This window comes from Ranitomeya imitator, chromosome 5 (genome assembly GCF_032444005.1).
Source record: "Ranitomeya imitator isolate aRanImi1 chromosome 5, aRanImi1.pri, whole genome shotgun sequence".
NCBI classification, from domain to species: Eukaryota; Metazoa; Chordata; class Amphibia; order Anura; family Dendrobatidae; genus Ranitomeya; species Ranitomeya imitator.
Genome location: NC_091286.1, coordinates 5,407,093 through 5,424,234, shown reverse-complemented (window position 1 = coordinate 5,424,234; position 17,142 = coordinate 5,407,093). Strand labels below are relative to the sequence as shown.

Sequence of the window (17,142 nt, the reverse complement as noted above, 5' to 3'; positions counted from 1 at the left end):
GGGGGCTGACTAGAGCTTTGGTCTCGCACGGCGCCCAGCAGGGTCCAGGGCCATCGGTGACGTCTCCTGCACCACACACCCCGCGACGTCAGGGACGACAGTAATCGCTCTCGTTTTGTGTTTACAGCTCTCCTGCTCTGCGTCACTATAGCCAGAGAGAACTACAACTCCCAGGTGTCAAGCTCCGCCCACTTCGTGATGTCACGTTACTTATAAAGCCCCTCCCTCGCAGAGTCCACGTGATGTACTGAATATAAAGTGACTAGCACACTCCAGGGTGTTGTGATGCAAAAAAGTGGGGATTTATTACATACAGTAAATCACAAACGTTTCGGTCGATACTGGACCTTCATCAGTGTGCTAGGTATAATTGTATACTTGTATGGCCCCAAAACAATAGACTACTCGGATTTGCATCAATCAGACATGCTGGAAAAAAAGCAACAAGCCGGGAAGAAACAGAACCAGGCTGGTCAACTGACGGTGAGTCAGAATAATGGGTGGCGCTGAGGCTCAAAAGAGCTGTCAGTACGCCAGGACACTAGGGATAAATGCGGTATCCACCGCTAATAGAGTGTCACTCTAGCACACTGATGAAGGTCCAGTATCGACCGAAACGTTTGTGATTTACTGTATGTAATAAATCCCCACTTTTTTGCATCACAACACCCTGGAGTGTGCTAGTCACTTTATATTGTATACGTTCAGGTTTGGGCACCTATGACTGTGCACCTCCCCTATTTAGGCTGTGCTTAGCATCTTCTATATCACGTGATGTACTGAGTCTTCCCCTTTAAGACTGAGATGTGTGACGTCAGAGGTTGCGGCACATTACACCAGCCAGCAGTGCCGGTCACATGACTTTACCTGACGCAAGCGTCTGTAAGACTGCGGGGTGTGGTTTATGTAAATGAGCTGGGTAATACTGAGCCGGTGGTAGGTAGGTGACGTAATGGGGGGCGTGAGAACTGCGCACTACGACTCCCATAAGTCACTGCGCGGGTGATGCAATTTAATCAGCTCCTGGGCGTGGTCTGATTGTTGACATTCCGTGTTGTGGGCGTGGTTACAGAAAAGTATGAAGGTGGGCGGAGTTTTGGGCGGGGAGTTTAAATCCAAACACAAGCGCGGAGTGGGCGGGTTCTGGTGAGTGCGGAGTCCAGGATTGGCCGGTGCTTGGCGACTGATGGGTGTGGCCAGGCCTTTTCAGGTGCCGGGGTCTCTGCTGGTTGTCAGACCGGGTTGTGGCAGCAGTCGGGAGGCAGAGCCCTCACTGGGGGGGCGCCGCGCCGGGGTCTCGGGGATGGAGCCTCGGGTGTTTGAGCTCTTCGGGCCGGGGCCGTGCGGCGGAGCGACCGGGGCCCGAGGGAAAGCCGGAACCAAGACCAAGAAAGCCGGGAAGAGCCGGAGCCGCGGAGCCAAAAGCAACAACCCCCCGTACCTGCCGCCCGAGGTGACGAGATATACCGCCCCCCCTGTGTAATATATCCTGATATACCGCCCCCCCCTGTGTAATATATACTGATATACCGCCCCCCCCTGTGTAATATATCCTGATATACCGCCCCCCCCTGTGTAATATATACTGATATACCGCCCCCCCTGTGTAATATATCCTGATATACCGCCCCTGTGTAATATATACTGATATACCGCCCCCCCCTGTGTAATATATCCTGATATACCGCCCCTGTGTAATATATACTGATATACCGCCCCCCCTGTGTAATATATCCTGATATACCGCCCCCCTGTGTAATATATACTGATGTACCGCCCCCCCTGTGTAATATATACTGATGTACCGCCCCCCCTGTGTAATATATACTGATGTACCGCCCCCCCTGTGTAATATATACTGATATTCCGTCCCCTGTGTGTAATATATACTGATATTCAGTCCCCTGTGTGTAATATGCTGATATACCGCCCTGTGTAATATATACTGATATACCGCCCCCCCTGTGTAATATATACTGATATTCCGTCCCCTGTGTGTAATATGCTGATATACTGCCCCCTGTGTAATATATACTGATATACTGCCCCCTGTGTAATATATACTGATGTACCGCCCCCCCTGTGTAATATATACTGATATTCCGCCCCCCCTGTGTAATATATACTGATATTCAGTCCCCTGTGTGTAATATGCTGATATACCGCCCTGTGTAATATACTAATATTCTGCCCCCTGTGTGTAATATGCTGCCCCTATATACTCATATATGGTGCTATGTGTATAGTGTGCGGCCCCCTGTTCTATGTAGTGATCTATGTCCCCCGTACATCATGTTCTGCCCTCGGTTGTTTACTCCTTGTGTTATTTCTGTCGTCTTTCGGCTGATGTTATTCCTGGAGCCGTCTGCATCCGCCGTTATATATAGAGCGAGGAATGTTACACTGCCTGACGGCGCAACACCGATATTATACTGGTGGGAGGATAGGTACACTATAACGGGGGGGGGGGGGGGGTGAGTGTTAGGGGCAGGCACCCAGGGCAGAGCATACGCGGGTAACAGTGGGCGGGGGCATTACATTTGGGGGCTGTACGGTGGGTGCTCTCCTCCGCCCCGGCCTTGCCTCCTCCTTCCTCCGCCCCCTTCCTCCTCTGACCGTGCTTCTTCCTCTTCTGTGCCCCCTCCTTCTTCCTTCCTCTTCTGTGCCCCCTCCTTCTTCCTTCCTCTTCTGTGCCCCCTTCTTCTTCCTTCCTCTTCTGTGCCCCCTCCTTCTTCCTTCCTCTTCTGTGCCCCCTCCTTCTTCCTTCCTCTTCTGTGCCCCCTCCTTCCTGCTTCTTCCTCTTCTGTGCCCCCTCCTTCTTCCTCCTCTTCTGTGCCTTCCTCCTTCCTTCCTTCTGTGCCCCCTTCTTCTTCCTCTTCTGTGCCCCCTCCTTCTTCCTTCCTCTTCTGTGCCCCCTCCTTCTTCCTTCCTCTTCTGTGCCCCCTCCTTCTTCCTTCCTCTTCTGTGCCCCCTCCTTCTTCCTTCCTCTTCTGTGCCCCCTCCTTCCTGCTTCTTCCTCTTCTGTGCCCCCTCCTTCTTCCTCCTCTTCTGTGCCTTCCTCCTTCCTTCTGTGCCCCCTTCTTCTTCCTCTTCTGTGCCTTCCTCTTCCGTGCCCCCTCCTTCTTCTTACTTCTACCTCGTCTTCTGTGGTTTCCTCCTTCCTTCCGTGCCCCCACGTTCTTCCTCCTCTTCTGTGCCTTCCTCCTTCCTTCCGTGCCCCCTCTGGCCACGAGTCTTCCCCTTCCTTCTCGCTGTAGATCAGTATTTCCCAAACTCCAGTCCTCACGGCCCACCACGGGACATGTTTTCAGGATTTCCATGGTGTTGCACAGGTAATGGGAATATCGTGAAGACATCAGGTATTCTCTTACCTGTGCAACTCCATGGAAATCCTGAAAACATGACCTGTGGTGGGCCGTGAGGACTGCTGTAGATGTGTTTACACCATGACTGATGTGCCATCTGCTCTTGTTACAGGCGGAGGAGGGGAACATAGAATACAAGGTGAGTTTCGACCTGCTGCCTCCATGTACTGATGTCACTGCGGGACCTTTCCCCCCCTCGGCGTCACCAGTGTCCGCCCTGATCGTGTCCCCCGTCTCTCGCAGCTGAAGCTGGTGAACCCCTCACAGTATCGCTTCGAGCACCTGGTGACGCAGATGAAATGGCGGCTTCAGGAGGGACGCGGCGAGGCTGTCTATCAGATCGGTGTGGAGGACAACGGTCTCCTGGTGGGGCTATCTGAGGAGGAGATGCGGGCGTCCCTGCACACGCTGCATCGGATGGCAGAGAAGTATGGCGGCCTTCCTATGTGTGCCGCGTGCCGCCACCTCACGTCTGACATGTCGCCTCTTTGTGCAGGGTCGGTGCGGACATCACAGTGCTGCGAGAGCGCGAGGTGGATTACGACAGCGACTCCCCCAGGAAGATAACGGAAGTTCTGATCCGCAAAGTCCCGGACAACCAGCAGGTACCGCCGAGTGAGGTGGAAGTGGGGTGTCCCACCAGTCGCTCGTTACTATGATTGAGGCCATCCCACCTCGTCCTGGAGCCGCTGTCACTCCGATCTTCCAGTCTTAACCCACCTAAATTGAAGAGACGCTGCTGATTTTTCTTTTTTTTGTTGTTGTCAGTTTCTAGATTTGCGCGTCGCTGTCTTGGGAAATGTGGATTCTGGAAAGTCGACTCTCCTGGGCGTCCTCACACAGGGGGAGCTGGATAACGGCCGTGGCCGCGCCAGACTCAATCTCTTCCGCCATCTACATGAAATCCAGTCTGGGCGCACGTCCAGCATAAGCTTCGAGATCCTCGGGTTCAATAGCAAAGGGGAGGTGAGAAGGTCGAAGCAATGTCAGGAGATGATGGGGGATAACGAGGGAAGACTGGGGATGTGAGGTGCTGGGAAGTGAGTGTGCATTTGTGTGTACACGGAACAACTGTGGGTAAATGGGAGGGATGGGACCATACGAGTGGGTGGGATGGGTCAGAGAGATGACTAGTGAAGATGGGGTACGTGAAGAAAGGATGAGGGGGTGGGGGACGTAGATGTGGGGGGGAAGGGTCGGGATGTTGACCGGGGAGGTGAGGATCCTTATGATGTTGGGAGGGACTGATGGGATTATGAAGAGGGGGATGTAGTCGGTTGGGTGGTGGCGGATGGGATGACGTGGGGGGGAATAGGTAGGGATTATGAAAAGGGTGATGTGGGCAATGATGGGGGGATGACGAGCGATGGTGTGGGCCGTGCCGGGGGTATGATGAGGGAAGACTAGGGATGTGAGGTTCTGGGAATAGAGGGTGTGCGGAGGGATGGATGTTGGGCGGAGATGACTAGTGAAGATTGGGTACGTGGGGGGATGGGATGAAGTGGGGATTGATGTGGGGGGTGTCGGTCAGGACGTTGACTGGGGGATGGGATTAAGTGGGATGTGTGGTGTGGGGCTTGGGACATTGACAAGGGGTGGGGGATGTGTGTATACACGTACTGTAGTGCTGTGGGGTTCACGTGCGGTAATGAGGCAGTGACCCAGTGAAGTTCCACACAAAGGCCTTTATTGTCCAAAAACACACAAATTAAAATCAAACTGTATCCTCCCAGGCATCAAAAGTCTTTCTCCGAAACCAGTTGCCGTGGGTGCACCACCGTGACATGTTGAGGGGGCGCCAGGTGTTGTGCTTCCCTTGACTCTGTGTTGACTTCACACAAGCTGGATTTTGCAGAGCCATCTGCTCTGCAGTTTGCAAACCAAGACTGGCACACCCATACTTTGCTGCAGGGTTTTTAAATGGAATCTGTGACCATGGGCCACTTTTTAAGACCTGGCTGGAGAGAGTGAACTGCACCACTACCATCCTGCAGGTCACTCCAAAAATAAAAGCCCTTGCTCGGTTTTTCCACCAACATAGAAGAGGATTCTTTACTGTTAGGGCAGTGAGAATCTGGAATTGCTTGCCTGAGTAGGTGGTGATGGCGAACTCAGTCGAGGGGTTCAAGAGAGGCCTGGATGTCTTCCTGGAGCAGAACAATATTGTATCATACAATTATTAGGTTCTGTAGAAGGACGTAGATCTGGGGATTTATTATGATGGAATATAGGCTGAGCTGGATGGACAAATGTCTTTTTTCGGCCTTACTAACTGTTACTATGGTTTTCTTAAATCTGCCTTGGCCAAATAGCTTGACCAAGACCAAACATAATTTTATTCTACACTGCAACCTCAGCTATACCTGTGACTGCAATGCACTCCAGCGGCCTCAATGCGCATCCTGGGGGACACAGTGACCCTCGCATATAATTCCCCTCACATATCTCCCCCACCCCACGCCTCTGTTCAAACTTATGGGGTTGAACACTTGCCACGATACAGGCCATTCGCATTTCACTGTGGCTTCCTCGCCCACTGTTCCACCCAAAAACTAAAATTTTGTAAGGACAGGAACCATCTGGTGACCCGAGCATTCCTGTCCTTCACATTACTCAATCACACGAGGGGTGAATGGTCCGAAACTGACGCCTGAGGAAATAGTAGCGTAGGAACTCCAAGACCCACTTAATCGCCAAGCACTCCTCCTCCATTATGCTATAATTTGTCAGCCGGGGTCAGTTTCCTGCTCGAGTAGGTGACTGGATGCTCATCCTTGTTCACCTCTTGCGACAGTACCGCTCCCGGACCTACATCTGAGGCATCTGTTTGCACGATAAATGTTTCCTTGAAATTGTGGCTGATGAGGTCTGGCTGTACACACAACATGACTTCAGAGACTGGAATGCTTCCTCTGCTTGAGGATTCCACCGGATGATAATCGACTTTTTAATCTTTAACAGATCATTTTAAGGGTGCCGATCTCCCAGCAAAATTGGGTATAAACCAGCGGTAGTACTCAATAATGCTGAGGAATGCCCTCACCTGTTTAGTACTTAATGGCTCGGGCCAATTTCGAATGGCCTTGATCTCGTTTATTTGGGGTTTGATAACCCCACGGCTGATCACGTACCCTAGGTCTCACGGAAGCCCCGGTACTTTATCGCGCACTTCTTTGGGTTCGCGGTTAATCCCGCGCTTCTGAGAGACTCCAGCACTGCTTATACCTGGTAGCGTTGGATATTCCAATCCGCACTAAAGATGACTATTTCATTTAAATAGTCCGACACGTATTTCCGATGAGGCTCTAACACTACGTCCATCAGCCTCTGGAATGTGGCCGGAGCCCCATGTAACCCAAAAGGCAAGGCGACATATTGATTTTACCTCTGATGTGGTAAAAGTGGTCTTTTCTTTCGCCGTCTCTGACAGTCACCTTTGGTGAGATTGAGCGTGGTGAAGTACTGGGCCTTCCCCAGTCTCTCGATCAGCTCGTCCACCCGGGGCATTGAATAGAGGTCAAACTTTGACACCTCATTCAATTTATGGAAATTATTATGCCCTGTCTGGCTTTGGAATCACACTCACTCCGGGATTCCTTGATGACTTCTAACTGGAGCATTTGCTTCACTTTGGCTGCGATTGCTTGCCGCCGGGCTTCTGGCACTCGGTATTCGTTCATCCGTACCCTTACCCGGGGATCGTGACTATGTCACGCGAGTCTCTCGCATCATTACCTGGCGGCACTTAGGACCGGAGTGTGCGGCTTCATGTATTTATATGCAGCGGAATACTCTGGTCCTGAGTGCTGGCGGCAGGGCCGGGTATTGATGCTAGAGACTTGCAAGTGTGACCTCGGCCTAAGGCCGGCTTCACACTTGGGAGTTTTACGGACGTAATAGCGCAGAAACTACGTCCGTAAAACTCGCAAAACATACGGCACAATTATTCTCTATGCCCCTGCTCCTATCTGCCGTATTAAACTGATCAGTATTATACGGCTTTCTACAGCCGTAGAAAATCGCAGCATGCTGCGTTTGTCACCGTATTGCGCAAATAAAACGTCAATGAAAGTCTATGGAAGCCCCAAAAATACGGATTACACACGGACCAGCAGTGTGACTTGCGAGAAATACGCAGCGGTGTTAGCGAGAAAAGCCGGCAATTCAGTGCGGTGTACAGTAAAATCACACTGACAGCTTACAGTAGAATAAATGTGTACACATAGAATAGATATATATATATATATATATATATATATAGATATATATATATATATAGATATATATATATAGATATATATATCATTGAGACACATATAGGTATATATATTAATATTTCTTCCAGCGCTAGACAGCTTTAAAGCCGGTAATTCAATTACCGGCTTTTGCTTTCTCCTTCCTAAAACCCGACATATGAGACATGGATACATACAGTAAACCATCTCATATCACCATTTTTTTTGCATATTACACACTACTAATGTTAGTAGTGTGTCTATGTAAAATTTGGCCGTTCGAGCTAGTAAATTAAGGGGTTAAATGGCGGAAAAAATTGGCGTGGGCTCCCGCACAATTTTCTCCGCCAGAGTAGTAAAGCCAGTGACTGAGGGCAGATATTAATAGCCTGGAGAGGGTCCACGGTTATTGGGCCCCCCCTGGCTAAAAACATCTGCCCCCAGCCACCCCAGAAAAGGCACATCTGGAAGATGCGCCTATTCTGGCACTTGGCCACTCTCTTCCCATTCCTGTGTAGCGGTGGGATATGGGGTAATGAAGGGTTAATGTCACCTTGCTATTGTAAGGTGACATTAAGCCAAATTAATAATGGAGAGGCGTCAATTATGACACCTATCCATTATTAATCCAATACTAGTAAAGGGTTAAAAAAATACACAAACACATTATTAAAAATTATTTTAATGAAATAAAAACAAAGGTTGTTTTACTATTTTATTGAACGCCCAATCCAATCACTGATGACCCTCGTTCTGTAACAAAAAAAACATAATAAACCAACAATATACATACCTTCCGCAGATCTGTAAAGTCCAACGATGTAAATCCATCTGAAGGGGTTAAAATATTTTGCAGCCACCTTTGCTAATGCAACTTTGCTCATGTCTGCAAAACCCCGGAGAATGTAGGTAAAGTAGGTCAATGACCTATATTTACCTGCATTTGCGGTGAGGCGCCCTCTGCTGGCTGTTCCTAGATCGTCGGAACTTTCCTAGAAAGCTCCCTGGCTCGAGTTCATAAGAGGCGCCCTCTGCTGGTTGTCCTCATATGAACTCGAGCCAGGGAGCTTTCTAGGAAATGGACCCATGGACCCTCTCCAGGCTATTAATATCTGCCCTCAGTCACTGGCTTTACTACTCTGGCGGAGAAAATTGTGCGGGAGCCCATGCCAATTTTTTCCGCCATTTAACCCCTTAAAGGGACACTGTCACCTGAATTTGGAGGGAACAATCTTCAGCCATGGAGGCGGGTTTTTTGGGTGTTTGATTCACCCTTTCCTTACCCGCTGGCTGCATGCTGGCTGCAATATTGGATTGAAGTTCATTCTCTGTCCTCCATAGTACACACCTGCGCAAGGCAAGATTGCACCTTGTGCAGGCATGTACTACGGAGGACAGAGAATGAACTTCAATCCAATATTGCAGCCAGCAGGTAAGGAAAGGGTGAATCAAAAACCCCGCCTCCATGGCTGAAGATTGTCCCCTCCAAATTCAGGTGACAGTGTCCCTTTAATTTACTAGTTAGAACGGCCAAATTTTGCATAGACACACTACTAACAGTAGTGTGGAATATGCAAAAAAAATGGTGATATGAGATGGTTTACTGTATGTAAACCATGTCTCATATCATGTCGGGTTTAGGAAGGAGAAAGCAAAAGCCGGTAATTGAATTACCGGCTTTCTGCTATATCGCGCTGGATGAAATATTAATATATATACATATGTGTCTACTGATAGATAGAGAGAGAGATAGATATATATAGACAGTATATATGTTTTTATGGTTTTTTTACACATGGATCCCTTGTATAGCCGTATGTCGGTTTTGCAAGCCTGCGATAAAAACACGCAGTATGGATGCCATACGGATTACATACGGAGGATGCCACGCGCAAAATACGCTGATACACCCTGCCTATGGAGGAGCTACGGACCACTATTTTCGGGACTTTTCAGCGTATTACGGCTGTAATATACGGACCGTATTTTCATACGCTGAGTGTGAAGCCGGCCTAACTCTGCACCTCAGCATAAATCCCGGCCAAAAGAACCACTGCAGCATATGTTCTTGGGTGTTCTTTACCCCTAAGTGTTCAAACCCCCTCCCCCCCCCCCCCCCCAAGCATGTGGGTGTGAGCTATCTCTAGCATTGCTCGACGGTATGACTGGGGCACCACTAGTTGTTCCACCATTTCATCCTGGATTTTATCCACCTTGTAGAACAAATCCTGGTTGATAGCCATGTGTGAGGTGTGGGGGGGAAACCGCCTCGGCACCTGGTTGCTGAGCTACCCCCATTTATTTCTACCACCCTTTCTTGTGCCTGGGCAAGAGTGGGATCCTGGAGCTGAGCGGTCCAGAACTTACCAGGGGACACTTCCAGCTTGGGGAATCGAAGGGGTCTCTTCAACCTCTCCTGCCAAATACCTCAAGGGGAAACCTATCGGGGTTACACATTGTCCCTATGTTGGCGACCTCTTCCCCCTACGGCAGTTATCCCTGACTTGGGATCTTTGGGTTCCACGCTTGGAATAACATTTACTTTGCGAGGGTTAACCCTAGACTTCCACAGGGACCAGAACAGGGGCAAGTCTCTTCCCAACCCTGTCCCATACGGAAGGGTCTTCACCACTCCCACCACGAAGTGGAAAAAGAAACCTCTGAGTTCACTATGTATACAAACCACAACCACTTTTTTCCCAGTGGATTTTAAGCCCAAGACTAATGACCCATGCTCAAGTGTCGCTAGGCTTCCTGAGTCCAGGAGGGCCTCGGCCTGGTGTCAGTTTACGCGCACCTGGCACAGATGCTGGTTACCCGCTTGAACGAACGGATCCACAGCGAAAACAGCCTAGGCGTACATCGAGGAAACCCGTAGTCCATGGATTCAGGGGTCAGTTGGCAGCCACACGTCAGGGCCCTTGGCACCACCAACACCTAATAGTTGCAGCAGGACTGGACCCCCGGGACCAGTTTAGGGGAAACGTGTCTCTTGTCACTCACTTTTGGTTACCCCCTTAGTACGGGCTTGGTCCTGGTTGGCCCCAGCAGAGGGTCGTGGAACGTTCCTAAGCTCCTGGGCTGGCGGGGCCTGATGTGCTAAACGTAGTGGAGCAGTGTCCCGTATAAAGTCCATACGCCGGTCAACCAGTGCAACCACTTGGTCTAAGGTGCCGGGATCCCCTTGGCCCACTCAACCCTGAATCACAGCTAGCAGAGTTCTCGCTAGCCAATCGACCACCTCCCCTCTCTACCATCTGGAGAGGGGCTAAGGTTTTTTTTTTTTTTTTTTTTACCAGCTGCAGCAAGTCATATGCCTGAGACCTGGCGGGGCGAGACTCTGCACAGGACCACTGGTACACCCGTTGTGCACATACGTACGTACTAATCCCTAGTCGGGCAAGGATTTCGCCTCTCAGTTTCTCATAGTGCCTGGCATCATCCTGACTGAGGTCAAAGTAGGCCTTCTGGTCATCGCGCGTCAGGAAAGGGGCCACCACTTCAGTCCACTGGAAAAATGGCAGGCTCTCCCGCTCTGCAGTGCGCTCAAACACGGTGAGGAAGGCCTCCATGTCGTCCTTAGAACCCATCTTACTTAGTGCTGACTGGACTTTGTAGCGGGCCTCCGAACGGATGGAGGTGGCTGGTGTGGACGTCTGAGAGTCGCGATCTGCTGTAGGATCAGCTAATGAGTCTTCTGCCTCTGCTATTGATGTTGCTCCTGCTGCCGTTGCTGGGTGAGAGACAACTGCTTGAGTATTTCCTCCATTTTTTTAACAGGCTTGAGCTGTAGGGTTGCAGGTTTACGCACTGACATGCAGCATGCTTTGGGGTTTGCCTCAGTTCACAGTGCCCACATTCTCCACCATGTTGTAGTGTGGCAGTGTTCACACCGTGCGGCAATGAGGCAGTGACCCAGTAAGTTTCAATGCAAAAGTCTTTATTGTCTAAAAACACAGAAATGAAAAGCAAACGGAATTCTCCGGATCGCAGCCGCGGCATCAAAACAGTCAGTATCCGAGACCGGTTGCTGTCAGTGACTGCACCACTGTGTCACGCTGAGGGGGCGCCAGATGTTCACTTCCCTTGGCTCTATGTTTACGTCAAACCTAAGCCGGATGTTACAGATCAACCTGCTCTGCAGATTGCAAACAAAGACTGAAACACCCAACCCTCTGCAGGGTTTTTATATGGAATCTGTGGCCACGGGCCACTTTTAAGACCCGGTCTGGAGGAAGCGGACCGCCCTACTACCATCCTGTAGTGCGCTCCAAAATAAAAGCCCATGCCGGGTTTTCTTAAGTCTGCCTTGGCCCAATAGCTTGTCCAAGACCAAACCTACTTTTATTCTGCACTGCAACCTCAGTCATATCTGTGACTGCAATGCACTCCAGCGGGTCTAACACGCTGCTGTGTGCATCCTAGGGGGATACATAGCGACCCTAGCATATACTTATTTTCACTGCCTCACCGTACATACGCACATGTGTATGTATGGAACGAGGATGGGTATATGGGTGGGGGGGGACTGGATGAGGAGTGGATGTCAGGGGGAAGACAAGTGAAGATGGGGGTATGTGTATGTGGGGGATGGGATGAAGGAAGGACAAGGGGTGGGGGATGTTGACTGGGGGGATGTGGGTGATGGGATGAAGGAAGGACGAGGGGTGGACGGCGATGTGGGTTTGGGGATTAAATGAAGGAAGGATGACTGGGTGTAGAGTTGGGACATTGATTTGGGGGATGAGTTGGGATGTTGATTGGGGTGGGGGATGGGATGAAGAGAGGACCAGGGAGTGGGGTTTGGGACACTGACTGGGGGGGGAGACATGGGGTGGAGGTTGGTATGAGGACATTGGGGAGGGGGGGACTGGCAGGGATGATGAAGAGAGCGGGTGTGGTGGGGTGATGACGAGGGAATATGGGGGATGTGGTGGGGTTGGAACAATGACATGCGGGGTTGGGATGGTGATGAGAGGGATTGTGTGGTTGGGAATTGGTTGGGTTGATGACATTGGAAGAGGGAGCATCTTGGGTGGGCACAATGACGAAGAGAGGCTTGGTGAGGGGATCAAGGCAATGACTAAAAGGCCCATAGGGGATGTGTGGTGAGGATTGAGACTATGTTTAGAGGGACACGGAGTGGGGGTTAGGCCGATAGGTGATGTGCATTGGGGGTTGGGACGATGAGGGGGCGGGGGGTTGATGTATATGGAGGGATGGTCAGGGGGGGATGATGTGTATGGGGCAAGCAATTATGGGGGGAGTGGTGTGAGTTTGGGGTGCTTGAGGTTCAATGATGGGGAGGGTAGTGATTTGGGGATTGGGGCATTGATGGGGGTGTGGTGCCAGACGATGGCAGCATTCTGGGTAGATGAGCTGGGGATGGCGGCACTTAGCCGGTCTGTCTTCTGTGGCAGGTGGTGAATTACAGCGAGTCTCGCACGGCGGAGCAGATCTGTGAAAGTGCGTCCAAAATGATCACATTCATTGACCTCGCTGGTCACCACAAGTACTTGAAGACGACCATCTTCGGCCTCACCAGCTACTGTCCAGACTTTGCCATGCTGGTGGTGAGCGCCAACACCGGGATCGGTAAGTGTCCTGCAGCCTGGGTGTTGGAAACCGGTGGGACTTCCATACTGAGAAGCGGCTTGGAATGGCGCCCCCTGGTCCCCTCTCTGCTCCCTAATATCACATCCACTTGATTAGTTTTGGGGTGCAGCAACTTGTGGGGCATTGTGCATAAACAGCGCAGTCACATCTCCTTCTCTCTGCAGCGGGGACCACGCGGGAGCACCTGGGATTGGCCATGGCTCTGAAGGTGCCTTTCTTCTTGGTGGTCAGTAAGGTGGACCTCTGCTCCCCGGCCACGGTGGAGAGGACACTGCGGCAGCTGGAGCGCACCCTTAAACAGCCCGGCTGTAACAAGGTTCCTTTCATGGTGCGTTCTGAGGACGACGCAGTCACCGCTGCGCAGTTCGCCCAGTCACCAAAGTAAGAAATGGAGGAAGTAGGGCCCTCCCTGTGCTCGAGGGATCCCTGGCCTGATCAGTCTTTTCTGTCCCTAGTATCACCCCGATCTTCGCCATCTCCAGCGTCTCTGGAGAGTCTCTAGATCTGCTGAAGGTTTTCCTGAATATTTTACCTCCGCTCACAAACAGCCGAGAGCAGGAGGAGCTGATGCAGCAGCTGCCGGAGTTCCAGGTAAGCGTCGCCTCCTGGTGCTGATTTTGGGGAGCGCAGGTGTCATGAACCAGGGGTGTTTGGTTGCCCCCGGTTTTCTTCAGGGATTTATTTATATCCCACTTCCCAGTTTCGGTTTGGAAGTTGCATCTCTCAGGCGCCCCCCTTACCCTCATGTCAGTCAGGGAACTGCACCTAGGATAATTGGTCGCCAGAAAGACTGCCGGCTCGTGCAGTGAGGGGTATATACCTATTCCCTGCCGCAGCCGGGCAATACTCTTATAAACCCCTTTCCGTCACTGCCATCTATACCCAACAAGCTCAGTACGCTCTGCTGCCACCAGCTCCTATTCCTATGATTAATAGCGGGTCAAGAGCCAACCCAATCAGTAGCGTAATTTACTTCAGAGGACATTGGAGGTACGTTTTAGAGCAAGGAAAACAAAGCTAGTAGATATTATAACGTATACTCCAAAAAGATTAGGCAGTGTTTACAAAAAGTAGAAAAAATGATATTAAAAGATGAGACAATTATAGTATGTACAGAACGATTACAAAATAAAAGGTATTAAAGGGACTCTGTCACCTGAATTTGGAGGGAACAATCTTCAGCCATAGGGACGGGGTTTTCGGGTGTTTGATTCACCCTTTCCTTATCCGCCGGCTACAATATTGGATTGAAGTTTATTCTCTGTCCTCCGTAGTACATGCCTGCACAAGGCAATCTTGGCTGAAGATTGTTCCCTCCAAATTCAGGTGACAGAGTCCCTTTAAAGGTGAAAAGCACTTACAGTTCTCTCAGATAATGGCAGGCCATGTGGCTGGGGGAAGGGCAACACATCCCAATGCATCACAGCAGATTACAGAATTTCTGTTAGCTGACTTCGTAGGCAAAGACACTCCTAAAATGAGGCTGAATCTCTAATACCCTCTGCTCGTGACATCACTTAGTGGGCTTCACCCTGGAATGCCCTCCCCTTTCTGGACGTTATGTCAATTCGTCTATTACTCATACCTCTTGGGGAGGGGCTCGTGGAAGGACAACTAACGTATATTGATCTTATTTTGAGATTAGCGTTCTATTAAGTCTAAACGCGAGGTATCTGTATGACTCGGTTAAGTAGTAATCCATTTCTCGGATACTACTGGTATGGGAAAATAGGAAAGGCACTGGTGTGTAGCTTTATCATTGCACATCCCAGATATGTAACTTTCACACCTATACCACTACTTGAGGTTGAGTTATTCCATCCTGAATAACTCTCATAGACAAATGGAAGCACATGGCTGCAAAGAACTGGTTTCTGCTAACCAACACATTCTTGAGGGAGGGGAGATGAGGGGATTAGAATTAGCAGAGCTGTGTGCGCGATAATAAAGAATTAAATACGTCATATTTCCTGACAGCAGGACATGGCAGCATTATAAAAGGTCTGTATATCTTCACAGGTGGATGAGATCTACACCGTGCCAGAAGTAGGGACGGTGGTGGGAGGAACGCTGTACAGGTGAGTGCCGGAACATGGAGGGGCATAATACTCTGCGTAGTATGCAGCCTCTACCATTGGAGGCTGAGAGCCCAGATGTCTGCCCCGATCTCGTATATGCAGGAAGGTTTCTAATGGGTCAGCTTATTTGTTCTGTTAGTGGCTGCCCCTTCACTTGTGTCCTCCCGCTGGGAGGGAGCGTCCATAAGTCTTCTGAGCGTAGACAGGAGGGAGCGTCCATAAGCCTTCTGGGCGTAGACAGGAGGGAGCGTCCATAAGCCTTCTGGACGTAGACAGGAGGGAGCGTGCATGCGCCTTCTGAGCGTAGACGGGAGGGAGAGCGCCCGCGTCATGATTTGTAGGTGCAGTTTTGGAGTCAGCCGGGTGCCACAGATGACGTCTGTGCTGGTTCCAGTATAATAGTATGGGGCAGAACACTGGCGGCCTGTGATCTTGTATTATCTTGTCTCCACAGTGGGGTGTGCAAGGAAGGCGAGCGCCTTGTGGTTGGGCCCACCGATGCAGGAAGCTTCCTTCCTCTCAAAGTGTGCAGCATCCAGCGAAACCGCTCCACCTGCCGCGTGTTGCGGGCAGGACAAGCTGCGACCCTTGCCCTGGGGGCATTTAACCGCTCCCTGCTGCGGAAGGTGAGTGCACCCTGTGGCTCCCTCTGCCCGATCCTGCTGGGCGTTGATGCTGAGAGTTGTTGTTCCCCGATACAGGGGATGGTGCTGGTGAGTCCAGAGATGTTGCCCACCGTGTGCTGGGTGTTTGAAGCGGAGATTGTCCTCCTGTTCCATGCCACCTCCTGCCGTCGAGGGGTGCAGGTCACCGTCCACGTGGGGAATGTCAGGCAGACGGCTGTCCTGGAGCACATACATGGCAAGGTGAGCGGGGTGTAGCCTGTGTAGGGCGGATGTGAGAGTGGGAGATGGATAATGATTTTCACACCTTGCAGGAGGAGTTGAGGACCGGGGAGAAGGCCGTTGTCCGCTTCCGTTTCATCAAGCATCCGGAGTATCTGAAGCTCGGCACAAAGCTGCTCTTCCGCGAGGGCGTCACCAAGGGCATCGGACACGTGTGCAGCCTGCAGGTCATCGCGGCAGAGTCCTGCACCCTCTGACCCCTGCCCTAGTACTGCTTATTCTTCCTGGTGCTGGAGATCAGGAGTCACAGATAAAACCGCGGTGACCAGGGGCCTCTATAAACTGCTCCGCTGAGGCTTTTTTACAATGTTTTTAGCCCCTTTTCTACATTTATTTTTATAAAGACACTCTGGGCTGTTTCCTCATCCCGTGGTAAAGAGGGGTCCTGGGCCTGAGGGCGGCGTATCACGCTGTAATACCACCAGGGTCCCGCTGCCAGCGCTGAGGTTGGCCGCACATTCTGCACAATGGGCTCATGAAACGAGGTAACAGTAGCCATGGCCGCGGATTACGGGTTGTGGAGCCGGGACCGCCCGTCTGTTCTGCCACAGAGAGCGGGCTGTGGAGCTGGGACCGTCCATCCGTTCTGGCGCAGAGCGCGGGCTGTGGAGCCGGGACAGTCCGTTCTGTCGCAGAGCGCGGGCTGTGGAGCCGGGACAGTCCGTTCTGCCGCAGAGCGCGGGCTGTGGAGCCAGGACCGTCCGGTCGTTCTGCAGCAGAGGGCGGGCTGTGGAGCCGGGACCGTCCGTTCTGCACTGCTCTTGTGTGAAGTTTCTCATGTTGCACGTTTTGTACAGAATAAATTGTTTTGCTGCAGGTGCCGCTCCTCTGTACGGTGGGGAGGAAGCACATGTACAACAGACGATGAATATGATGGCGCCCCTGATAAGCGGTGTCCGTCATACATGATGCAGCCGAGCTGGAGTCACCACTCAGCCTCGGA

At 51.2% G+C, this 17,142-nt stretch overlaps 1 protein-coding gene across 1 annotated transcript; it reads left to right on the top strand.

The window, feature by feature from the left end:
* Positions 1 to 1,188: 1,188 nt before the first annotated feature.
* GTPBP2 (GTP binding protein 2) lies at positions 1,189 to 17,015 on the top strand. The gene is made up of 12 exons (XM_069768239.1): positions 1,189 to 1,453; positions 3,478 to 3,504; positions 3,609 to 3,793; positions 3,862 to 3,970; positions 4,134 to 4,331; positions 13,021 to 13,195; positions 13,381 to 13,597; positions 13,672 to 13,807; positions 15,236 to 15,294; positions 15,749 to 15,920; positions 15,996 to 16,160; positions 16,232 to 17,015. The coding sequence occupies exons 1-12, from the start codon at positions 1,304 to 1,306 to the stop codon at positions 16,394 to 16,396; spliced, it is 1,758 nt and encodes a 585-aa protein (XP_069624340.1). The 5' UTR covers positions 1,189 to 1,303; the 3' UTR covers positions 16,397 to 17,015.
* Positions 17,016 to 17,142: the final 127 nt, after the last annotated feature.

What these genes read in the sequence shown, in the direction of transcription:
- GTPBP2 (XM_069768239.1), top strand. Translation starts at nt 1,304, where the DNA reads ATGGAGCCTCGGGTGTTTGAGCTCTTCGGGCCGGGGCCGTGCGGCGGA. An exon ending in GGTTCAATAGCAAAGGGGAG is followed by an intron (nt 4,332 to 13,020) that starts GTGAGAAGGTCG and finishes CTTCTGTGGCAG; the next exon opens with GTGGTGAATTACAGCGAGTC. An exon ending in CAGTTCGCCCAGTCACCAAA is followed by an intron (nt 13,598 to 13,671) that starts GTAAGAAATGGA and finishes TTCTGTCCCTAG; the next exon opens with TATCACCCCGATCTTCGCCA.